The sequence below is a fragment of the Oryzias latipes genome, chromosome 17 (genome assembly GCF_002234675.1).
Source record: "Oryzias latipes chromosome 17, ASM223467v1".
Lineage (NCBI taxonomy): Eukaryota > Metazoa > Chordata > Actinopteri > Beloniformes > Adrianichthyidae > Oryzias > Oryzias latipes.
In genome coordinates, this window is record NC_019875.2 from 24,054,490 (window position 1) to 24,080,676 (window position 26,187).

The 26,187-nt window shown below is 37.0% G+C and overlaps 1 protein-coding gene across 1 annotated transcript in view; it reads right to left on the reverse strand.

The window, feature by feature from the left end:
- Positions 1-26,187, reverse strand: part of LOC105356240 (glypican-5-like) — a 78,859-nt gene that overhangs the window by 44,668 nt on the left and 8,004 nt on the right. The window contains exons 2-5 of the mRNA XM_023965014.1: positions 18,122-18,825; positions 4,144-4,301; positions 3,174-3,230; positions 2,506-2,628 (exon numbers count right to left, since the gene is read on the reverse strand). Of these exons, the coding sequence (XP_023820782.1) occupies positions 2,506-2,628; positions 3,174-3,230; positions 4,144-4,301; positions 18,122-18,823 (1,040 nt within the window). The 5' untranslated portion in view covers positions 18,824-18,825. The remainder of the gene's footprint in view (positions 1-2,505; positions 2,629-3,173; positions 3,231-4,143; positions 4,302-18,121; positions 18,826-26,187) is intronic.

The window sequence follows — 26,187 nt, forward strand, 5'->3', positions numbered from 1 at the left end:
ATTTACTACAGGGTTAAAATTTCAAACAGCAAGGAAAGAAACACAATTAAAAATCTGTCTCTCTGTAGAAAAATAAATAATTATTTAAAAATGCAGTCTGGTTTAAGAATCACTGTCTTCATGTTTGTGTAAGAGAGCAGAAAATTAGCTTCAGACCTCAGGATGCTTATTTTTATATTTTTCACTTATTTTCTTACTTTCTAAACACAGAGTTTATACTAAAACATTTTCTTTAAAAGCCACAGATCCACTGTCATTTTTGAGGCACACGATACATAAAATTACCATCTTTTTTTTCTTGGACCTTTTTTAGTAGGTTTCATGTTTATCTAAAATGTTTTTCAATCATTTTTTTTTCTACCAAATTTTCTAGACAACATATAAAGCAGTTCCTGGAGGGTCTCGTCAAAACAAGACCTCAAATTATTGTTGCTACAGGTGGTTCTAATATGCTATAAAATCATGCCCGTAGTTTTTCCTTTACTGCTTCTGAGTTTTGGCTGTTTTTTTAAATGAACAATGACACAGTGTAGTACAGTATGAGTTGCATTCTTGTTCATTTGAGGAGAAAAAAAAATCTATAAATTATCTTAGAACGTACAATCTTTATAGCCCTGATATGTAGACAATTCGTTTTGGAATTGTGTGCGCACTTTTGGTGTCACATGACTGCAGGCTGGCATTGTCATGCAGCGTTCCCCAGCACGGTCCAGGCCAGAAGCAAAAGTTATGTCAGTGATGTCCGAGTCTTTCCCATACAGCCTCATAGGAGGGTCTTTGTTTCTCCCTCCAAGCTTTGGGGGTCCCCACAGCAGGGCTGTGCCCCACTCCACTGACTCCACAATGGGTCTTTATGCTGCCAAGGCCCCCCTCCCTATACCATCACTCAGCCAGGCTTCCCTCATCAGGGGCACAACAACACACATGGGGCACCAAAATGAGTACCCTTTTCATGCCCTGTCTTGGCCTTCCTTCTCAGTAACACAGAACGACAGAGTCCATACAGTGGAAGAGTGTAGCTGAGTCGCCATAGGCCAAGCTTGTTGGTGTTGCCAAATGTCCTAGCACAGTGCTGTTTTCTCATTCGAACATTTTAGACCAGAATAAAAAGAATCTTTGATAACACACTGTTACATCCCATTACTGCTGGTGTTAGACATACATGTTTTATTGAAGTGCTTTTCATAATATTCCTTTGTAGATACACATATTGGGCCTAATATTTATTTTTAATCATCTCCTGCCGCGCTCTTGAGGCAAACATTCACCTCCTCACTTTTAATATTGCAAGCTACTTTAATAAAATGGTGATATCAGGGTGCATCTGAAGTCTTTTAAGGGTGCATTAAATGTAAAGGAGTGTAAATGTCACAGCGGTAGACTTAGGACTTGAGAACATTCATCAAAAATGTGTCCCGTGGTGAGGGTTATCCTTTACAGATGTGAACCAGTTCACTTATCTGCATTATTTCTCACTTCTTTTAACCTAGTCTTAACAGCATCACAGCCACATGCTAAAAAAAACAGATGCATCTAAGACAGGTGTGGGCAAACTATGGCCCGGGGGGTGAAACTATTTATTCTGGCTCGCCAAACTAGAATAAATTATATTGCTAATCCTTATCAATGTTTTATTTTCCCTGTAATTTGGTTGTGTCCCCATAAATGGTGCACAAATAACAAATTGACCTATTTTTAAGTGAAGAAAGTTATTCTACATCCATGTGTTGTTGAAAGATTTGTTGTGTTCTGTGGTTCATGTGTGTTTTTCCGAGTCGGAAAGTCATTTTTCCGATCATTCCTACACCACATGAATGCACCATTTCTCTAAATTTGTGTTTTCCTTGAGGGACATCAACATATTTGGTGCAATTGGCACTAAAATGAAAACAAAAACCACTAATTTATTTTTCTTATAAGGGGGAATACCCAAACACTCTATGCATATGATCTGGGTCCAACCCTTCTGTCAAATTTCAGAACCCTTTGTGGTCCATGAGTAAAAACGTTTGCCTATCCTTGATCTAAGAGAGGCATCACAAATTATTAAACAAGTTCTAAGCTAAACATATAAATCCTCTGAACTGAGAAATTGCGTAAATTTAAAGAGAATTAGAGATGAAGTCGCAAATAAACCATTTTTCTAATACAAACGAGAGCAGACACTTTCAGGAATGTGTCATCCAGCCTTCAGTCATTGTGAAAATGGATTTAATATCTCTAAATTAAACTTGGTGCACTAACTCACGGCTGGAAGTTTTTATTTTCTAAAGCATATAAAGAAGTTCAACAGCTTTCGCTGCATTAAACTACAATCCCTACATGCATAATGATTTTATTTACTGTGAAAAGGGGAAGTGAAGTGGGTGCATCAGTATCTGTAACTGATCTTTTGAAGCCCCATGCGGTGCAAAATGGTATTAACATTTGGGAAGAGATAAATCAGCTTCTGTGTCGCTGCGTACATATCAGAGGATGATGTGGCTGTATCTGAGCTGACCTTACCTTTCCTTGACATTCTGTCCGGTCCAGCAGGTGGAGTCTTCCACTGCTGTGTCCCCTTTACACAACAAGTCTGGCAGTATCATGAAGAAAGACTTCAAGGGCTGCAAATGCAGTAAAAACTCCCTGATGAAGAAACAAGTAAAAAAGAAAAGAACTTTTTAAGAGTTAAAATATAAATCAACATGACTGCATCAAAAGTCCTGTTAGCAAAACACACAACAAAGGACTGCTGGGTGTTGTCACGTGTGACCAAGTCTTGAGGGTGGGTGGCAAACACTCATAACTGTGATAGTTTGAAACAATATCACCAACAACAAACAGCATTTCAAAGACATTTAACAAATCATGCGATAAATAAACACGATGAAAGATGATGATGGTAGAAATGACTTTGAATGTGACCACTTCCCTGCATCAGCGCATTTTTCTCACTTCTGCAGTGTGGTAAAGCTCTTGCTTCACTAGATCTGCTGACACATGTTAACGATATAAATAGTCTCATCTTCAGCAAAACAAAAGCAGAATTTTTGAACTCACGCACATTGTTGCCACCCATGATTCAGAGCTATGGCGAGGGCCATAAGGTTATGTGGGAATGATAACGGAATTAACAATACATCAACAGTTATGTGTCAATCAGCGTCACAATTACTTGGTTTAATGCTTACCTAGAGAACGTTTTCAGATTATGTTTATTGTTCTTGGAGGGTTTCAGGGGTAATGGGCTGGGAATGATGGGAGATGAAGTCCGGGGAGATTGTTGCGAGAAGGAGGATGAAAGGCAGTGCATGTGAGATTTAGAAAAAGTGAAAGAAATGAAATCACACCATGACAGGACAAAGGAGAGGGAAGGAAAAAGGACAATTAATTGACCATTAACGACAGTGGTTTTTCATGCACATGCAGTGGCTTGTCACACAGCAATTTATTCCAAAATCACTTCTCCTTACACCACTTTCAAAATGAATCCAGATAATAGAATGTGATTCATATCTTAAGTAAGTAAACACACACAAGCAAATATCTGAACACGTGCAAGCAGTTATAGCTCCACAGTGAAGCCAAAGAACATGGAGCTGAATTTTCTGATTCACTTTTTCCCCCATTAGAACTAAATGTTTCTCTACTCTATCATGTTTCGAGCTTTTCACTGGGTGCTGCTGCGGCTTTGAAGTGGTCAGCAGCTCACATGTGCTCTGGTCAGCCCTGGCAGCAGCCGGCAAGTTGGATTGTTTTGCCATGAATGGTGGTGGCACTGCCAAGCCAGACCTGTCAGGCTCGACGGCATCAGAGCAGCGATTCATGGTTTGAGAAGGAGGTCAGGGAGGCAGCGCAGCAGTCTCTCTGTGTGTGCTTTTGTGTGACACACTATTAAAACTAAGGCTGGCTGATAAACAGGAAATTCAAGTCAATTCAAGACCATTCTGGCAAGCGCTCTTTCTTTCAAACATCAGCACATTTACTGTGTGTTTGTGTGTCATGTACTGTATAAACTAAAACCTGCTTAAATTGCTATAGATGTTGGCCTTCATCCAAATCTAGGCAATGTTAAATATTGCAGCTATTCATCACCTGAACAAATATATTAAAAATGACAGAACTGATAGGGGTTTATAGTGGTTCAAAGCTTTATATTACCTTCTTAAATGAGAAAACTGTTTCAGCTCCTGTTCTGATGTAAACTGGGTGGGGGCGGCAGATGAAGCTGAGGTCACGCTTGGGGTTGTGACCTCTGGGCTGGTAGAAGGCAGCATTCCTGTGGGTTCCTCTGTGGACAGGCCACACACCTTGTCCACCTGTGGGGAGAGCAAAGCCAACACACACCTGCTAAGCAAAGAAAAACACGTGAAAGTGCGGCTGAAGCTGCCATGTGTCTTCCAAACCGAGCTGACACCTGCACTTTTAAAAGGATTTACACACAAATAATTTTTTTATTTTTTTTAGAAAAAGGCCCTTTTGAGACAGATGCAATTGGATGCCAGCGCCTACAGATGTTGGACCAAATAAATGCGGGGTGCGAAAAAAACTTGTAAGAAGGGATGTGATGAAAGAAAATCATTGACAGAAAACAGTATTTTACTATCTCATGGAGGTAAAAGAGTGCAAGTACAGCTGGCAGCAATCACAAGTACCTGAAGTGGACTAATAAAGCTTCAGACGAGACAGCCGGGTCACGAGAGTTAAGAAAAGTGCATTTCAAACCATGAAGCAAAATCAATGACATCTCATTGGTTTAAAAGCCTTTGGGCAGCATGGGTAAAAGATCCCCAATAAGTCAGAGACGACTCTTGAATGTTTGACTGTTATGGCGATCGGCACATACAGTCTGCTTTGTCTGGTGAGATGAGTCATTCTACCCATATAAAAGCATGGGGCAATATGTGTGATATTAACTTTGTGATGTATGGCTCTGAATAAGACACATTCAGCAAGAAATGGCACTTATTCAAGTTGACTTTGAAAACCACTTTGTTGGTCGTAGTCATGGGAACCCATTCCTACTCTAAGATGTGCAGAAAGTTTCACTAAAGCAAATACATGACCACACCGCATGCTTAATCAAAATTATATACCTAACTGCTATAATAATATAATTTAATGATTTTGTAGCAAAATGCAGCTCAATCAGTTTGAAAAATTTAAGCTAGTTTTTGTCTGATAAATGTCCACTTTGTGTGCTGTGCAGCCCAAAAACTTCCAAGCTAGCTTGTTTTTAAAACCAACAAAGACTGATTTTCCTAATACTGTTCGGCACAAGGCCATTGTGCTGTTAATTTCACAAAAATAATGTTAAAATAGTGGGCATTTATACCCATTGCCAGCTCGTAAACTCTACAATGTCTCTTTTGTTTAGGCAGCCGGTTTTTAAAAACATAGGAAGTGATAATAACTTTCAAGCATCATCTGGTGTGTATCTTATCTATTCATTTAGCATTTATTACTATATGAAAATGCCTTTCAAACAGAGAAACATTGTTTAGTGGCACTTTTTAATTAGGAAACAAAAACAAAATGTATTAGACATAACAGTCATTTGGGGTATTTCAGACCTTTTTGTCCTCTGCGGTTGAAAAAAGTGTCATATTAATTTATTCAGGTATTGTTTGAAGTGCTGTGAAAAGAAAAGTTTTATATTTAGTGAACACAACACACATCCCTCAATGTGGTTCACCTTTGGCTAATTGACTCGACTTGGTAGAAGGAAGCTTGTGATTGGACGTCTTTTTGTTTGCATAATAAAAAGGCAAAGACAGTAGAGCGCACAACAGAAAGCCAACTAACAACATTTGCAAGAAATCAATTATGGACTTGCCAATTGAATTTATAATTTTTTTACCAACATAATCTTGTTTGTATCTGTTACGTCCCTCTTCAGGGGGGAGGGAGAAATGTGCAACATAAAGGAAATTATGATAAACGAGCGGGGTTAAGGTTGGTCACACATTATTACATTATTTGGTGACAAACATAAAAATCAAAGGGAACTAAAGAAAAATAACCAATAAGACACCAAAGGGGGAATAAATAATGGTATTACTTAAATTCTCAGGCTTTATAGCAAGACACCAAATTACTCAAAATGCAAACAAAAGACCACAAGAGTAAATGTAACAAAAGGATAAAACCAGAATCAAACTAAGGGGGAAAGCAGAGGCTTTCTCGAGCTAAGGCCAGGCAGACAGCAGGGACAGGCTGAAGAAACAAATTCCCACTCAGGAATGCAGCCGCCCCTGGAGCAGAGGATCCTGGGAGCTTTTAAAGCTTCCCTCCAAGCCCGGCGATTGGAAGCAGCCTCAATCAGTTCTGCAAAGGGGGCGGAGTCAGCAGCTGTGCAGGAGCTGGACTTCTGCAGGAGCTAGAACACATACACACACACCCAAAACAAGCGACACTACCAGGGGCCGTAACAGTATCCCAGTACTATTCTGATTTTTCAATATGCATCTGTTATTCATTACATCCCTACCGAATATAATTGAAGAGATGGAATAGAGATGAGCAGCTAAATTAAACTCTCTTTGAAACTCAAAGAATAAAACGATCCATCATCTGTAGACATTTGACCAGTGATCCCATGGACACTTAAAAATGTTAAAATAGAGGATGTCGAAGTGTGTAACGGGAGGAAAAATCAAAAAATTTACACAAAAACGAGCAGACATCTTTCACAGAGGAGAAGAAAGCATGTGCTTTTAAATTGTTGTTTGAATGGGTGTGTCTGCAGTTTAGGAAGAGTTTGGATTAGTCTGGAAGCAAATGGAATAAGTGTTAACATGCACAAAAAGTGTCTGGCCATCCCGCTAAAAATACACTTTCCCTCAACGGTTGAAGCCCAACCTTCATCTCATGGCCATGTGAATGTCAGCTGCAGGTTTACAGAGCTGACATGGATCGGGAATCACAGATGACGCCACAGCTACCTGAATCGTTGTACTTCACTGTGGCCTCACTCACTAAATCCTTTCCTAACTACATTCAGCTCTTAAATCTAGTCTTCCAGCAGACGTTGAGCACGAGGAAGGTTGTTTTACTGCATTAACCTTAACTCCCTCTGGACCTATAAAACATGCTCAAATGTGGTAGAGAGACCCGCAGCCACACATGCAAACATGACACACACACACTTGCACACACACACTCATAAACATTTCATTATGGCTGTGTGAAAAGATAGAGCATAGCAACTGTTTTGCCCAAGTGGTCTGCCAACATACAAAGCCAAATGCTCCCTACACCATCGTTAGTGTTTCCCTAAAAAGCCACCACTGTTGTTGTCTGCCTGTCAAATTGTGTTAGGACCTGCATAACAACAAACAATTTTAAAGCAGCAACTGAGCTAAACGTTGGAAGGGAATATTTCTCTTTCTATTACTCTGCTGCCAAATTCAATTTATTCATTCAATCATGCAAGTATTTTTAAATCTATTTATATAGCAAATACATAAATCTTTTGTTAGTTTTCTAAATGCCCTTAAAAGTGATGCCTAATAATTATTTATAAAAAAAAAACAACTGCAATCTATAAATCACATTCCTGGGATTCATTGCATATCTTTTAGACAACGTAAAGTCTAAGGATGACATGTCCAGACTTTGGGAGGTCTATAGTGCTGTGCATGTGGAGCGACGAGTGTTTACATGAAGTTTGTGGCTCTGGCAGGTTGTTTAAGCGGCACATGTGCTTCAAAGACCGAGCAAAACTGCTAGTAAAACAGTTGTGGATTCTTTTTATTTTTTAAAGAAATAGTGTGTTTGAAGGCAGTTTTATAAATGTTTTATCATTGCCTTTGCCATTCCAATTCTATCTTAATGAGTACTGGAGTAGTTCAGTTAAAGATTCAGAGCTTTTTTTTATTTTTTATTTTTCCTTATTTTTTTTTTACGCAGGCGTTTGCATGACACCTTTTTGTTCCAGTAAAGGACAAAAATGTAAGCATCTGTTTAAAATATGAAGACCCAGAGGAGGTCATCTTCAGTTCTGTTTGCATTTCCTCACTATTTTTGGGAGCAAACCACAGAGAAAGAACTTCTAATTGCAGGATCCTACAGGGGCCAGAAATGATTAGAAAAAGGCTGACAGTTCAAAACAATAACTCCGACACAAGTCATTCCTTTGCCTAACAAAACATGCAACAGGGTAAACAAGAAGGAAAACCATTGGTGGAAAAATAAATATTGTTCTTTTAAGGATTCTCTTGGGAAATGGAGACGTTCTCTTATAGGATGCTTTAGTCAACCACATAATCCTTACAGTCAATAAGCTGACAGGTTGAATAACGACATAAGATAAAATTGTCATGAATCAATTATCCTTTGTCTTAATAATGACAAGAGCATTAAAGCACTTTTTTAGAATTTATATTGGTGTTTACGTTTGTTTGACCTGCTTACATTTGTCATACATTTGCCATTTTTGGTATTTAACTGCATCCTTTAAATGCTTAGAGGAGAAGTGAGCATAAAGGAGGACACAGATTCATGGGTTGATTGTTATTCACATCAGAAGACTTTGGGGAAATCTAAGGCATTTCCGCACCATTTAAAACCCATAACAGGCTGGGACAGATGAAGAAGAAACAAATAAGCCGTGCGATTAGGTGTGGCTTGAATTGTATTATATTTTTCTTAAAAGCCTGCATGTGGCTTATATGCCCATCTTTCCAAGACAACACTGTGTAAAGAAAGTACAGCAAAACAATCAGATTCATGCCAAATCCGCGGCCATCCCTGCTCTGTGGGAGTATTGGCTTACAGATAGATGTGGTGGCCTTTTCTTTCCAGTTTATTTATTAAAGGATTACAAAGTAAAACCAGGGGACCTTTCTCAGCCCCGCTCTCACCCCGATGTGGGAGAGGTGGGAGATGCAAGGCCTGCTCAGTCATTGAGGATTCTTTCTTAAATTTAACTGAAAGTGTGCACAACGCCGACATAAACTTCTTGCCCTGTTGCGTAATGATGCTAATTGTTTAATCATTTTTTCCAAAAAAAAAAAAAATCTATATTAGTAGATGGAAGCAAAGTGAATGTGATTCAGTGGTCTATTTTAGTTCAAAGATCCCAAACAGCTGCAACAAGGACATACATACTTCCTTTGCGTCAGAAGTGGTTGCACTCATTGAGCTTTTTTTTTTCTTTTTTCTTTTTTAAATATACACCATGTATGTTAAAAAAAAAAAAAAAAAAAAAAAAAAAAAACGAAAGCTTAAATTTCACACACTTTGTGCAGCTGTGAATTGTCCCTTGCTTTGTATGTAAGAGTGTGACGCTGCAACAGATTGGCTGACAGTCCAGGGTAAACCTCGCTTTCACCTAACAGTGGCTAGTTTAGTCTCCAGCAGCCCTGATACCCCGAAAGGGATTTAGAGGGTCTCCAGAGGGTCTCCAGACCACTGGAGAGTTGGATGACTATGTATGTGTCAAAACTAAAAATGCATGCTTTGCATTTAAGCGTGGAGATGAATTATTTGCATTAATGGGGAATTTACATGAGCTTATTGCTTACTCTCATCATAAATGATGGTCACTAAGTTATAAACTATTTTTTCCCTTAAATGTGAAAGTTGGCAGGAAAAGAAAAGAAAGTTAAAGCTAGTAGGCGTTGTCCACATTGAACTCCAAAGTAAGTTTGTGTTTATTTTTCAACACCTCACAGTTTGACACACAACTAAAGAGATATTTTAAAAAATACAAAACAGAGGCCTCACTAAATTAAATGCTATGAGAGCAGAAGTGTCTTAAAATAAAGATGTTGGCAGGTGTGATGAATAAGCCAGCAGAAAATAAAATATTTGTTAAAGCAAAAAACAAATACTTTGATGATTAATGTATGCAGCAAAAAGTAAAAAAGATGTTAAATGTATGACATAAGCACATAAATCCAAATCCAGAACGCTATTTTGTTTTGTGGTTTCATACACTTCATAATTAGTTCAAATTACCACAAAAAAAACTATCTGTTTACATTTGTTTTTATTTATGTATTGTTACATAACAAGAAGGAGGGTCTAAGGGATGCCCAGTTTAGCTTAGTGTGTTTGGAATCAGCTATTGCATTTGATTGATTTAATGTTTTTGTATAATTACTGATGTGAAGTCCATTGAGAAAAATTAGTTTTGATATAGGGTTATATAAACTGAGGAAATGAATTAAGTAGTGTTATTTTTGTATTTGTTATAAATACCGGTAAGTGTTTTACATCCCTGATCCTCAAGAAAACCTGTCCTGCATGTTTAACCTGTTTTGGCTTGTGTAACATGCCTAATCCAACATATTCAGTACAGTTTAAATTTCATCTAAATGTCATCCATCTATCCATCCATCTATCTATCCGTCTTCTGAACCCGCTAAATCCCTATGGAGTCACGGGGTTGTTGGAGCCAACCCAGTTACTGTAGGGCGGAGGCGGGGTACACCCTGAATAGGTCACAAGTGTGTGGCCACACTCACACTCACATGCACTCCTAGGGACAATTTTAGAGATACCAATTAACCTATGAAGACTGTTTTTGGATAGTAGGAGGAAGCTGGAATGCCTGGAGAAAACCCACAAATGCATAAGGAAAACATGCAAACTCAGAGAGAACCCAGCGAGATTAGGAAAAAGATAAATATGATTTATTTAATCAGCATTTATTTTCTAAATATGAACACTTTTATTATCTTGCTTTACAGAGTTAAAATATTTTTTTGTGTTGTTTTTGTTGAACTATTGATACTTACAGGCTGTCTCGCTTTTTTATTTCCATCAATGATATTTTTTATTTACAGTCATTCTATTTTTTCTCAAATAAGTCTTTGTGAATCATTCTCAGTGAATCTGTCTGTCTCTGTCAACCAGTTCCCTCCTTCCCAATTTCAAACTATTCAAATAAAGTCAGTGGTCATTAAAAAGAGACAAAGTTGCTCGTAAATCACAGAAGAAGCCCTTCAGATTCCAATCAGCAAAGAGCACACTAAGCTGCTCTCTCCATTCTAAGGCCTGTTCTTGTTTACGCTGATTAAATTACTCACAGATGATGTGAAAATAAGAAGCTCCAGTTGCCTTGCCAATATGGGTTTTACCGTAAAGTTTGAAGAATGCATTTGTTCGTCTTTGTAAATAAGAATCATCAACTAAAGTTTGCCAAGATGTCTCAGTAATCTTTAAGTCATTATGCATAGAGACAGAGTGTCAGAGGAAAAGAGAAGAAGCTGGATGGTTTTTATCTGTCTGTGACACATTGATGTGTGCAAATTGATTGTAGCAGCTCCTTATGCCTTAATCACAGCCGCCCTATGGGCTGTTTGTAGGCAAAGAACGGACAAAGCTGTACGGGGCAAATTTTAAGGTTGTTTAGCCCATTGCTGTGGGCAAACAGGTCGTGACATATCCAAGGGTAATTAAGGGTGAAGCAGGTTAGATCCAGGTACGTTGAAAGGATTTTTTCTTTTTTCAACCTCCCCAAATCTTGCGTATTGCACAAGGGGCCTGTTTGTGCTGTTCAAGTAAAAGGTGCGCACTCTTTGGGAAGAGTCTGGAAGATAAAAATGTCACCATCCTACGGGCACTTACATATCACGTGCATATGCCATGCATGCGGCATTTGCACTATCCATACAGCTAAACCCCCCCATGGGTGCAATTGACATTTGTATTTCATCAAGAGCAGCAAAGTAGTGGCAGTTGCACTTTTTCAACGTTATGTATAATACCTTGATTAGATTTTAAACTACATTTTGTTGATTATAATTATATATGTTGATATAATCTGTTGATTATAGCTGAAGGAACCAACAGGCCTAAGATGTTTTCTTTTACACAAAAGTAATCAAAAATTATGTTACAGGAAAACATGACCATGCGCAAAATGACATTCTGAGGGTTTTTGATTTAAGAGACAGAAAGTCAATACAAGCAAGATTTTGATTTATTTTTGCTGAAAAGAAAATCTTATTACCCCAGATAAAAATTTAGACTGGAGCACTTACAGGCTCTGACTAGAGCAGAATTGGCTTATTGTCCTTTCTAGTTCATGTATTACACTTTTAAAAGTCAAGGTCATCATAAATGTCACTTGATTATTTTCTTGTTTTTTTTTGTCAGAAATTATGTGAAAAATAATCCAGACCAGCAGTTTTTCCAATATACATATAATGAAGTACAGTTACAGGCTGGCAGGTAAAAAGCGCCAGCACAACTGCAAAGAGGCCTCGGTCGCCATCATTAAACTAATGGATTGCTGAGTAAGTTGGTCAGCTTGAGAGTTCGAGGCAGAGCCAAAAGTTCACACTACTCTAAAAGATGGGTTAAACATAGTGGATTTTGCCATAGGAGCACTTTCTGTCAACATCCACTCTTTTCAGAATCTAAAATAACACACGCAGGCACTTCTCTGTTTCTGAAAAATTATCCAGCGAATCCTTTAATGTATAACAAAATTCCTGTTTCACTTTTCTTGTAACGTTTAGGACAGTTTTCCTAAGTGGAAAGGAAAAAGTCCACTATTGCTGAATGAGAGATGGTGAGTGATTTGAAGGAGGGACCAATAATGAAGCCTCTGTGTATGCTCACCAGAGAAACAGAGATGGCTGAGGACTGCAGACTGCTGCATAACCACAGCATCACAGCCAGTGATAGAAAACAGATTGAATTGATTGATAAATGATTCCAGCTCTGTGAATGGCTGCAAACAGGAAATATTTGAATCTGTGATGAAGAGGACTCCGACCAAATGCTTAAGAACCGAAGTAGATTGAGCAATCTTTTTAACCACACTGGTCTGCTTAAATAGGCTGTAATTAGGAAGTGAATAACTTTGAAACTGCAAAATATCATGCAGTGTTGATTTCCCCAAAAAAGAGCTTTTGCTCTAACTCTCTTATTTTGGTTGGCAAAAATACATTCCTCTGCAGCTCCTGGTTTTAGCAGCATTTAGTTTGGCTTCTCTTCCATTTTCTGTGCTCGCTTTATCCTTCGTAGGGTTGCAACAGGGATAAATACTATATTGGGGGGTACACTCGGGACAGGTCACATGGTCCAAAAGCGAGAAAAACAGTTTAAAGAAGTTCCGTAAAAAGAAATGTTTTCTTGTGAGGCAACCACCATAACGGAGAAGGTCCAAACTTTTCTTTGTTAGCACTTTGAATAACTAATTTTAAAAATCTATTACATTGAACATTAAATTGTTTTTTTTTCTTGCCAGCTTTAGATTAAATAAATGGCAAAAAAAAAATGGCAGACCTGCATACTTGATTAAGGTCTACTTTATTTTGACATCATTAAACGATATCTAAAAACTGTGACTGACAGAAGAGAGAACAGAGGTTTATAGTCATACGCCAGATGATTATGCTATTCTCTTGTGGGTGTGGATGAAAGTGAAATCGTGTGCAAAGAAAGCTGTGTCAGTCTATTGAGGTGTTGCCATGGTATATGAAAACCTTTTTTTTCCGCAATCTGAAAGGCCAGGCTGCTATTATCATTCATTCATAAGACTCTAATGAGAAAGTGAAGTAAAACCAACAAATGGATAAGGTAGACCTGCGTAAACTGCTCTAATCTGGACCAGTTCTAGCACGTCATAGGTAAGTTATAATAGTTCAATGTTTGACTGTATGACTGCATGGAGAAATGAGAGAAAATAAGCTTTTGTGTGTTAAGGTTTATGCATGTCTTACCATCTTTACCAGGTGGACTATATAAAAACTCCCTGTAGGTCAAATGTCATATCAAATATTTTACAGCCATGTCAATAAACAACAGCCTACCAGGGCCTCCTGAGCACATGTAACTCAGGAGGGAAACGATTTAGGATAAATCCAACAAGTCGGTATTCAGACGAAGAAAACCAACCTAAACACTGGAACAACCGTTTGCACCAGGGTCCAATAAGACTGGCCACTTTTATTGGAGATTTTCCAATTTTCTCTTTATTGTGTCTGCTTAACTCGTGACCCAGACTCTCCCAATAATATCCAGTACGACTTCCCTTTGACACACTTCGAAAGAGCAGGAGTGTGTTAAAAAAAGAACCATATTTGTCTTGTAGTAAAAAAAGAAAAAACTCGACAGGCTCACGGTGAAGTGTATGTGTGGTGTGTGCATTTGTTTATTTAGCATATTAACAAAACGTCCAACTTTGTTTCCAACAAATGAAAAACAGAGTAGTACCACTAAAAAATTTTTAATGTGACTGCGCTAACTTCCAACCTTGTTAAAAATATGTAAAAAAAAGACAGTCAGGCTATGTCTGAATTCTCACCTTAATCCCTAACTACTAAAAAACCTATATAGTGTGGGACTATCTAGTGCCCTGGATTTTAAAAGCAATTCAGATACCATGCTCACTACTTTTTTTAATCAGCAAATATGACAATATTATATTTTATCAATTTCACGAAGTTAACAATCTAATTGATATGAGCGTTTGGCGATGACCAGTTATGAATCCACTGTGTTCTGAAGATAAAAACATTGATATTTTATTTAAAATCCCTTTAGTGGAATCTCAGTTCTATCTGTGCTGAACATCCCACTCTAGGCTTGCTTGCCAGCCCCATGAATACAAAGCAAGGAACTCACTGTTCAGTGTACATAAGAAGATGCAAGCTTGTTCTCTTTCAGCATGGTTGTCTTCAGGCCGGGCAGCTTGCTCTCTTCTTTCTTTCTGTGCATATTGAAATGTCAGTTGGATGTTAGTAAACGTGGAGTTGTTTTGTCTCGTTACCTGGCAACTTTAAAGGAAGATACTAATACTAATGACCTGAAATTAGGTCTACAAACGGCAATTATTTTCTTAAAAAAGATACTGGCAAGAATTACAAATTTCTATTCAGGTATGTTTTGCAAAAAAGTATGACATTTTTTTACACTCCTTACAGGTTAGATTGAGGTTGTTTCCAAAAATAAAAACAATTTAGAAAGTGCTAAGTCTCTTAATTGTTGCATCGTTGAGAAAGGTTTGAAAAATTGTAACATAACATTTAATAGTTTTTTTTTTTTTTTAGAAGAAGAATCGGATCTGCTATCTTGGGAGAATTGTGCAATATTATGTGGTATTTCAAAGGAACCTGAGCAACAAAAATTACAATATAATATTACAGAGCTACATTATGCAAAACAAGACAGTGAAGATTACACTTAACCTACAAATAACTTAGGTACATTGGTCTTGATTCTGTCCTTGTCTTTTAGTAAAAGCACAGCCGTTGCAAAAGGTTAGTTGATAGCTACCATCAATCATGTGAGAAAATAGCTGGACTCTGCATCCACTCTGCATAAACGCCGTGGAAATGTGCTGTCCAAGGCTTCAATTAGTCCAATACATTCATAACACTGAGAGCAAAACTGTGCTCATGAAAATGTATGAAATTTTGTTGAGAGGGGGGTTCATGCTAGAGCGACTTGATTTGTAAGCCTCTTGAGAAAAGACATCATTCTCTAAAAATAACATTCTCCTCCTTGATATATGACTCATGTTACCTTACACCCTTACGCATGCCCCCACTGTTTTTGTTTTAGCAGCTGAAAAGACAAGGTACTGTATATTTAATAAGTGATAAAGATGACAGTGTGTTGCATTTCATTACACACATTATGAGCAAACCAATGACACGCTGACAATCTTTTACTTTTCTTTCCAAATGTAGATTTTCTGATAGTTTAATATAAATCTGACAAAATTAATTTTCCAACAGATTCTGTCTGAAGTCGTTGGATCTCAAAAAACAAGGCAGATTATTTCTTTATTCAATACTACGGTGCCACTCAACAAACCACTCAAGACAAAAACATATTAAAGATCACAATAAGAATTTTTTAAAAAGCAAAACAAAAACAAAAAACATTACATTTTAAAAGTCAGTACGAAATTCCAGAAACCTAAACATAATTACAAATTAATGAAACAAAATGAAAATGAAATGTTTTAAAAAAACAAGAGTAACTTCTAGAAATAAAAAAGAAATGTTGAAAAAGTTAACACAGTAAGACATCGGAAAAGGTAGATACCATGGGACATTGCTGATTTGATGACATTTGGACATTTGATTTTTGCTGTTTGAGTCTTTTTAAATGCATCAATACTGACTGGTTAATTTTAAAAGTTTATAATCAGTACAGAGCATATCCAGTATCGGTTCATGCCCAATAACATTTAATAATAATGGATTGGATTTATCTGCGCTTTTCAAGACACCCAAAGCGCTTACATTGTGTCCATTATTCATTCACTCCTCATTCATACTTGGTGATGGTAAGCTACGATTGTAGCCACAGCTGCCCTGGGGCAGACTGACAGAGGCGTGGCTGCCATTTTGCGCCTACGGCCCCTCTGACCATCACCGGGATCATTCATGCGCATTCACACACCAGTGGAGCCACACTGGAGGCAAGGAGGGTGAAGTGTCTTGCCCAAGGACACAACAACATTTTGGCTGGTGGGAGCGGGGATCGAACCGCCAACCCTTTGACCATTGGACGACCCGCTCAACCACCTGAGCCACTGTCGCCCATTTGGTTGAACTGATGGAGAAATGTTATCATCCAATTAGTAATGTCCCATTGAAATCTTTTCTGGTTTCCTATTGTGTTTCCTTTTTTTACATTTTGATTTGATTTCTGAAAATTACTCGTGCTTTATATTTTTACATGTTTATGCTTTAGTTTACTTTGTTTCATTTTTTGGAATTATGTTTATGTTTCTGGAATTTTGTTTATATATATATACTTGTTTTCTTTTTTAGTGATCTCTAAAATGTTTTTTCACTGATTGATTTGTTGGTTGTAACTTGCACTTCAGGGCCACTGTACGACATTGCCTAAACTACACAGACTTCTACATGAGAAAGAACAATTTTGACATTAAATTTACCCAAATTCTAATATAAAATATGAAAGTTGATTTGTTTCCATATTTAGGTACAAAAGTAAAACTCATTCCTACAGACTGATACCCGAGTTTAATACTTTTAATTGTGAATTGAACGTGTGTAAAACTATACATGTATTAGAATATAGTGAAAAAAGCCCATGATTGGAAACTGATTGTGTAACACACTTTAAATGGTTTTTATAAGGTAAAAATGTTGAATTGCACCAGAAAACAGCAATGACAGCAGCCTTTGTTTGTTTAAGAGTGGTATCTTTTTAATTGGCCAGCTACCTCATTGGATCCACATGCTGTAAAGAATCTATGAGGCATTATAAAGAGGAAGATGCAAGACACTAAATTCAACATACCAAATGAGCCGCAAGTCACTACCACAGCAGCCTGGGCTTCCATAGCCACCTATAGAACCTTCTATAGCAGTTCTGCAGACTTGTGGTGCGAAATTTTCAGACCCACACACATGTGTCATTGTCTCTAATTTAAAAATGTTTGTGTTATAAAAAAAGATTTCATTTAATTTAAGTAAATTCCAAACTCTTAGATTTACTAAATGTTTAATTCATATTGGTTTTGGATTATGTGCTTACTAAAATGGCAGGTGGGACCTTTCTGTGTGGAGTTTGCATGTTCTCCTCATACATGTGTGGGTTTTCCCTCCAGATTCCCTCCACAGTCCAAAAACATGCTTCATAAATTGAGTGGTGACTTTAAATTCTCCCTTGGTGTGAATGAGTGTGTGTGGTTATGTGATCCCGTGACAGACTGGTAAACTGTCCCGGGTGTACCACACCTTCACTCAACAGTAGTAGGCAGTGGCTCCATGAACCCTGTGACCCTGAATTGGATTAAGCGGGTTTGGAAGATAGATGGATGGTTTTGTGGTGTGCTAGCCACAAAACTTTTTAGAACAGAATGACCTAAAAGGTTCAGAGTTTAGCATGTTATAGAATGCATAACCAACATTTGGAAATTTGACAAGGCCTGCGATGCTATGTGGAGACCTTCAATTTTTAAACAAACAAGATGATAGAAATAATCAACAATGTATTCAGTCTACAGAATGTGTTGATTGCTTTGGTACAATGATGGAAAAAATTCCTTAACCTGCATGCAACCATCAGAATCTTTTTATATTGAATATGACCAGAATGCATGAATGAGGAAAAGATGGAAATTGAAAAGATCTGTAGGGTTTTGACTCAGCCATGAAAGTATGTGATTGCTGTCTCACTATTGTGTACTCACCATGGTAGTTATGATGGGACTGTGGAGCCGTGCATAGAGCAGTGCCTCATTAATATGGCCTCTGACCCCCAGCAGGGCCAGTTCCAGGCTGTGGTGTCCAGCTACAGCAAGTGTTAGTTGCTCCAATAAGCTGATGTATCGTCTCCAAGGCTGATCCAGCTCTGATAAACTGGCCAAACACCCTCGCATTACATTCAGACAGTAGCCCATGCAGGGCTTGAACAGGGTCAAGCCCCTGCAGTGGGAGCAGTACATCATCTTCACAAGGTTCTTTTCACAGTCTTTGGTAAGGCCGGCATCCTCTGTAGCATTTATAGCCTTCAAACCTTCTTTTAAGGCTAGACTCAGTTGTCGGCCAGCCCCCAATGCCCCAGCAAGCTCTTGAGCCATAAGAGCTGGATGATACCCAAAAGGATTGACTTCCTTTCTGGTCGTGCGGAGACAGTCACTTATTACACTGCCTTCCATTAGGCTTCCCTCCATGTCTGGATTGATAAGTTTTTCATAAACAAGTGGGAAAATGCTATTAAAAAAATTGTGAACTGTGGTCTCTACAGATATATTGGCACCACTGAGATACTGGGAAAGAGAGGAGAAGAGCTGGTGCACGTGGGGCTGAGCATGGTGGAACAGGGACGAGTATGTGTCTTCCAGGAGAGAACTCAGATGGCCTTGAGAGAAGGACAGCAGGGACCGGAACATGTCTGCAATGAGTGCAAAGGAAAAACAGCAATGAGAAAGGGAAATGCACACAAATACAAAATAAGACATGATCCAATAAACAGTATCAACAAATCAACTTGGAAACAAGAAAAAGGGGAAAAAAATAACTTGTAATGTTTTCCTAACGGTCTGTGATGACTCATTCTTTCAGTATGGTTTCATAGAAGAAATTATTTTTTTTTAAAAATGACTTTTTACCTTTTTTTTTTTTTGTTGAAGATGTTTCGAAACATCTTAACATACAAAACTATGTCCAGATGAACCTTTTGAAACTTTTCTGTTGTGTGTAACAATGAACATTTTAAAATACAACAATACCTCCTAATTTTGATCCCTGCCATATAATATCAGTTTATTTGACAATAATTTAAAATTTAAAAAGTTGTGTTAGATATACAGTATATTTATTTATACAGCAGGGGTGCTCATTATATCGAAGCACATGCGGGTGGCCTGCGGGGCCATCCCAGATATATATATATATACATATATATATACATATATACATAAATATATACATATATACATATATAACGCTTTATCTGTTCTAATTATGTATTATTAGAAAACAAGTACTGCATAAGTTGTCAACTTCTGAATTATTAGTTTTTTACTTTTTAATGTACACACACGATTTGTGTTATTGCATATTGGATGCAACACTCGCCTTTGAAAGAATTACAATTTAAAAGAAAAAGTAGCAGAAGTACAAAAACTGACATCACAGAACCAGAGAGTAGGACTGAATAAAATACTTCCAATATAGTTGCACACAAACAAACATTTAAAATAATTTTATAAAGACAATGACTTTTAACATAAGATTTTATCCAAACTTTGATCTGAATAATCACCAAGACTGCTAAGTTTAGAAAAAAAATGTTTGTACAAGGCAGCAAACACAGGTGCATGCTTACACACACACACACACACAGATAAGTAGCGTAAATTAGTTCAACATGCGAGAATGAAAGCAATTTAAATGAAGTGATTGTGCTTTGTTCTTTATTCCTAACATCAAGACAACAGAAAAATGTTTCATCGAATGATAGTTTGTGTGTGTTTGTAATTATGAATCCAGCCCCTCCCAGCTCCCAGACAGAAGGATAACAACAGACTTGTCCTCTTGAACAGCTGCACTAATATGAGCACTGTCTGTGACACATGGGGACTCCCCGTTTGCTTCTAAAAGAGCATCTAACACTAAACTCCCCAGAAAATCAAGAATCTTTTTCTCACAAACAATAAAATCTGAAGCCTCCAAGTCTTAAAAAACATAGGAGGTGTGTAGACCCCAGAACAAATGGACCGGCAGGGGTTATGTTCAACAGGTTATGGTTTATTATTACCAGAGATCAATAAAAATTAAATACAAAGACCAACAAAACTAAAAATTATGTATTTAAAACATGGTTCTTTATTTTACACAATCCTCAAATCCTAAAAAAAGGAATATGTTGTTATATTTGCCAGGTGATCCATAAGAAATCAAATGAAAAAAAATGTTATAGTGTGAGAAAGGCTGCTATTAAAATGTAAACAAAAAAAAAAAAAGAAAGAAAGAAAGAAAAAGTGAATGAAACAGAAAAACAACTACTGTACAAGTTTTCTCCAGCTTTGTGACCATGCAAACATCTGGAGTCACTTGGCCCCTGGGGCCAGATCACTTCCATGTCTCTCCTTGAGTGTTACTCCAAACATGTTCTTGTGCGTTTTAGAACACGTAGACCATCCTGTGGCGGGCTCTGAGGGCCTCTGTGTTGGCCTAATGAAGTATATGAGAAGTTTATATTAATTTCATAAATATGAAACAAAATCAATTTCTATATTTTTGCCAAAGTGTTGATTGTCTATTCTCTTAATGCCATATTATGTCCACTTGGTTTAGCTGCTTAAAGGGTTACACATCATTTTAAAAGTTATTTTATTTATTTATTTATTTATTTTATAAAATCTTATTTAGAAATCTTGTTTAGTGAAATCTGGCCTTTAAAAACCACAAAACAGGTTAATCTCGAGTTGATGACACCGCAGCCAGTGAGAAAATGTTATACTTTGGGATATGTAGGCATTCTGTGAATGGAAAAGGACTCCTGATATCAGATTAATACCCCTCATGTAAGATATTCACATGGGGAGTATGGTACAGTTTTATGCTCCTGCCTGGTGGTCTGTCACTATCCCTATGCCCAGAGTCCTATTCAAGACTTTTTATTGGATTAAAATGAATGCAAAGAAATAAACAAATAGGTCTTTAATAGTATTCGCTTTCATTTACAACAGATGATGGAAGTAAAACTCACAGATAAACTGTACAGCAGAGCCATTTAACTGTTTCTGAGGAAATAAACAAGAATGGGTTGTAATGTAAATCCATGTTGGCAAATGCAAACATACAAATCAGCTTCCAATTGGAAACATTTTTAGACATGTTTTAGTTTTTACAAGTGGTTTATGAACCCAAGAAGTGCTTTTACTTCCTTGAATATACTAGGTTTTATTTTGAAAAAAATAACCTTACAAAGAAACTGCCTATCCAAGCTGTTTTGCTGGTGTTCTTGTGTCCTATACTTCCTCCTGTTCATTAATTCATTAAATCATTACTCAACATACAAATAGTAAAATATTAAAATGAATAGTTTTAAAGTTAATTAGAGTAAACTGGAAATAAATTTCAATAGGGATAAAATAAATAAATAAATAAAATACATGCAGTAAAAAAAACAGTATCACAGCTTAAACTAAGACATTTTAATAAAATCAGTTTTACTTATTTTCTCTGTTATACCATTCTATCCTTAATCTGATTTTAATTACAAACAAACCAGATATGCACTTATGGGTGGCTTTACCATTATAGTCTCATTACTTCCAATCTGCATAAGCAGAATGTGGCTATTGTGCAAGATATAATGGTCTTAAGAAATAAATGTAAACGTGCAATCATGGTAGCAATTCTGAATTACACAAAAATGCAGACTTTGCAGCCTGCATCGGGTGACAAATGAAGGACTCAGATGCCAAAAGTAGGCTAACTTTGTATTAGACCATGGTCCAGGTGAATTCACGATTCAGATTGGCTGCTGGTCATGCATTACAGAGTGATATACAGTGATAACCGCTTGCCTAAAAAAGAAGTTCCGCTCACATAGCTTAAATGTTCTATATTACCGGCTTGGCTTCTTTAAAACAAACTAGCTTCATCATCTGGACAAAAAGAAGTGGTAAGGGGTGAACTTTATATGTTTTATATAGATATTTTATAAATCTGTATAAAATATATATATATATATATATATATATCACTTTCTTTGCCCTTAACCCTTGTGCTATCTTAGATGACCCTACCCTTACTTTGACGTGTTCTCCCTACCGTGACAAAGGTGGATAAAGGTGGAAAGATTTCATGTAATCCATGGACACCAGTGAAGATCACAAATCATTGAAGAAAAAAGGTTTAACACACTGTCTAGTGGGTCTAGATGACCCAACTCCCCATGTTAAAGTGCCTAGGATAGCACAAGGGTTACATTGACAACGCCCCACACCACCTAACAAATAGTCCGCTTTTTGTGAAACAAGCGAAAAAACAAGAAACAAAACGAAAAATTAACAAGAATAAAGGACAAAAAACTGATTGAATATTTAATTCTTTTGTGAGTGACCATGGTATAAGTCGGTTTAATGGCCTTCCAAGAGTCCATTATCAGATTTAATGCACTTCCCGGAAGTAACCGTCCTCCGCTTTAACTCAGATAGTTCAGGTTTCCACAGCATGCGTTAATTTCTGTTATACCATGGTCCGGGTGAATACTCGATTCTGTTGGGTGCTGGGTGTGCGTTAAAACCTGATAACCGCACAGTAAAAAAAGAAGTTCCTGTCACCTAGCTTAAATGTTTTGTATCACTGCGCCGGCTTCTTTACAACAACCTTTTGCTTCATCATTTGGACAAAAACGCCGCATCATGTAAGAAATGGTCCGCTTTTTGTGAGAAAAGCGATCCAAATCGCATAAAAACAAGAATTAAGGACTAAAAACTGCTTAATAGATATTGCTTTTGTAAGTGACCATGGTATAAGCGGGTTAATGGCCTTCGAAGTGTGCGTTATTGCTTTTTAACGCATTTCGCATCAGACGGTTCAGACTTCCACGGCGTGCGTTAAAAAGTAATAACGCACACTTCGTCCGGCCATTAACCCTTAGATACTGGAAATGTCACAGACACTTAAATGACACAAGATCTTTTACCTATCGTAACTCTTCGACCATTTTCGTGATCAGCATGAATAAGCTGATTCGGGCGTGTAGAATAGCAGCTTTTCTTTTTGGCCTGTCACTGATACAGTGTTGCTAACCTGTTGCATCACGGCACAAAGCAGCTTTACTCCCCGACAGAATTAGCTGATTTATGTTGACTGTGTAAGCACTTCACAACTCACTACTCTAAAGTGTTCCAGATAAGAACAAGGCTCTGCTTCCAAATCTGCTGGAATAATGTTTGTTGCTTCAGGAGCAAAAGCTTTGATGTTAAAGGGTTAAAGATGAGATTGAATAGGAACCTTTAACATGAAATTGTAGAAAATCAATATGGAAGTTTGGCAGCACAGCAGACAAAACAATGTAATTAGTGTAACATAAAAGACATACAAACAGAATCAAGGAGTCAGCTAAAATAGAATATCCATAATTAGGATTTTAGTGGGATTCATTTATACAGTTGCATTATTAGTGAGTATAAAAAATCTTAATGACATTGTATTAGGCTAAATAAACAAATGTAAAATACTACACTATATTCTAAGTTTTCAGACTCTGGGTGTTAGGAGGATTACATACAAAAATTTTGAAATGGATAGAGCTAGAAACTTTGCTGAAAGAAGATAATTAATTATATTTCTTCTCCAATGTTTATCAGGATTCAGTGTTGGGTGGATACAATGAAAGAAACCCTCACCTTAGTACCAGTTCTTATTTATTTCAATTAAAAATCATGACTGAGTTCTTTTATTGTGGACGTGATTGCTTGCGTGTGTTTGGAGATGGAGTAATATTGTGATAATGAGGTAGGAGACACTGTTCTCATACCAAAGAGCTGTGGGCCATTCCTATCTTGGCAATCAGTGCAGAGCAAAACTGACCAGCCATCATCTCAGGCAAAGCATTTTAATCCCACTGCAGGCTTTGGTTTCAGACAGGTCACCACACAGATATGTGACATAGTCACACGTGTGTAGATTACATATCCTCATTTTAATTAGCAGAAAGACTGTAATTATAGCTCCATCGTCTCTCACACAGCTCTGGGCATCTTGAGTTACGGGGGAGAGCTGTAATGTTATACAATATCAGTTTAATGGTAAGAAACTATTATTAAGTCCCTGAATCAATCTGTTGATTCATCATACTTGCGTGACTTTGTGCACAGCATGGGCATGTCTAAAGGGGGGAGTATGACTCATCTGTTAGACAACACCAACAGACATGCTGTTCACACAAATTTGACCTATACTGCAAATGAGGAACTGTCATCCTGCAAAAAAATGGGGTCAAAAAGGAAAATGATCTCAAATCATTATATTAAGATATATTAGAGATATACACTATTTAAGTTAGAGATAAGCTTTAGCCTTAATTTTGGGGATTGCAGGTCACATAATTAATCAAATATTAAATAATAAACACTGTGAAACTCAAATTGAAAACTACAGAGGAAAACAAGTTACAGTATTGCTTTCCACTTCCACCAGTAGAAAAACATTCCTGAGAGCAGAGAAATTAGCAATTGACAGAGTAAAAGGAACTGGAGAGGTTAAGCTCTTAGTCAATGGTTGAAGAGCTCAGAGAGGTGCAGGGGGAGGAGGGGGTTGTAATAGCCACAGTACCATAAAGGGCAAGTGCAGAGGGGCAGCCTGGGTGCAAACTGTTGACAGGTTGATGGACGGCAAAGCTGGTCCTCAAGATTAAGAGGGCCACAGTTCACTGGTGAGCCTCTATTTCTCTTTGACAAAATAAAAAAAAAATGAATAAAAGTACTGCAAATTACTCCTTGGATTTTTTTGTTATGTATTTTTATCAAGTTTTTGAAATTAAAATATCTACAATACAGTGAAAATCAAGGCCTAAGTTTTGAGCAATAGGCTATTATTTAGTAAAAATTACTTGGAAAACCCGATTAAAAAAATAAAATAAAACTTTCAACAGAAATGTACATGTACAGTACATTAAAATAGCACTTCTTCTAGAGTTTAGGATTAAAAAACAAAGTACATTTTAAATATTATAGTTAACTGAACCTCAAGCCTTTGCCTGATTTTAAAGACTTAACCCTTTTGCTATCTTAGATGACCCCACCCTTACATTGACGTGTTCTCCCTACCATGACAAAGGTGGAAAGATTTCATGTAATCCATGGGCACCAGTGAAGATCACAAATCATTGAAGAAAAAAGGTTCAGCGCACTGTCTAGTGGGTCTAGATGACCCAACTCCCAATGTTAAAGTGCCTAGGATAGCACAAGGGTTACTTCTGCACTTGATTTAAGAACAAGTTATGCAGTTTCCTGTTAGGTTACAATAATATGCTTTGTTAAAAAAATTATCTATCATCACTCTTGCAATCAACTACTTCAATTGCAAGAGTGTTTAACATGACTAAAAAATGTAAAGAAAAACGTTAAAATCTAACATTTAAAACAAAAATATCTTTAAAAATGTGATGCACGTAATGGATGTAGCTTATAACTAATTGGCCATTTGCAGTTTATTGTAATCAAAGAAAAAATGTATGTTTCAAAAGACTCCTGGACTCCAGATTCAATCAATGAGTAAAAGAAATGTAAGCTTTGAATACAATTAACATGAACCAGATTTTTAAATGGACTAAGCTGTGGAATAAATGGGAGATGAAAGAACGGTAATGAAGATTTTGCCAGGTTTTTAGCAGGTGTAGCTCCTGTTTTCATTTATCAGCTTTCTAATGAATCGAGGGAGCATGCAGCAGGTGGGGGTCACTTATGCATTCCTTAACTAACATAGGCCAACATTGCTCTTTTATTAGGGCTAAAGACCACATACTTATATCATTAAGAGGAATTCCTTTTTTCTTTTTTTAAAAAAAAGTATATATTGACTTTCATTAAAAGCTAAATTGATGTAATAATTTATCTTTTTAGTGTATATTTATTTCTTGTAATTCTGTTTAAAAAACAAAAAACAGTTTGTATAAATGTTTGAATTGAAGTTTGAATTGAATTGAAAAAAGGGGCTTGGACTTGATAAGTTGTTAAACTTCATCCGAAACCAATTTGATGATTGTCATTTATTGCTATACTTTTGTTTATTA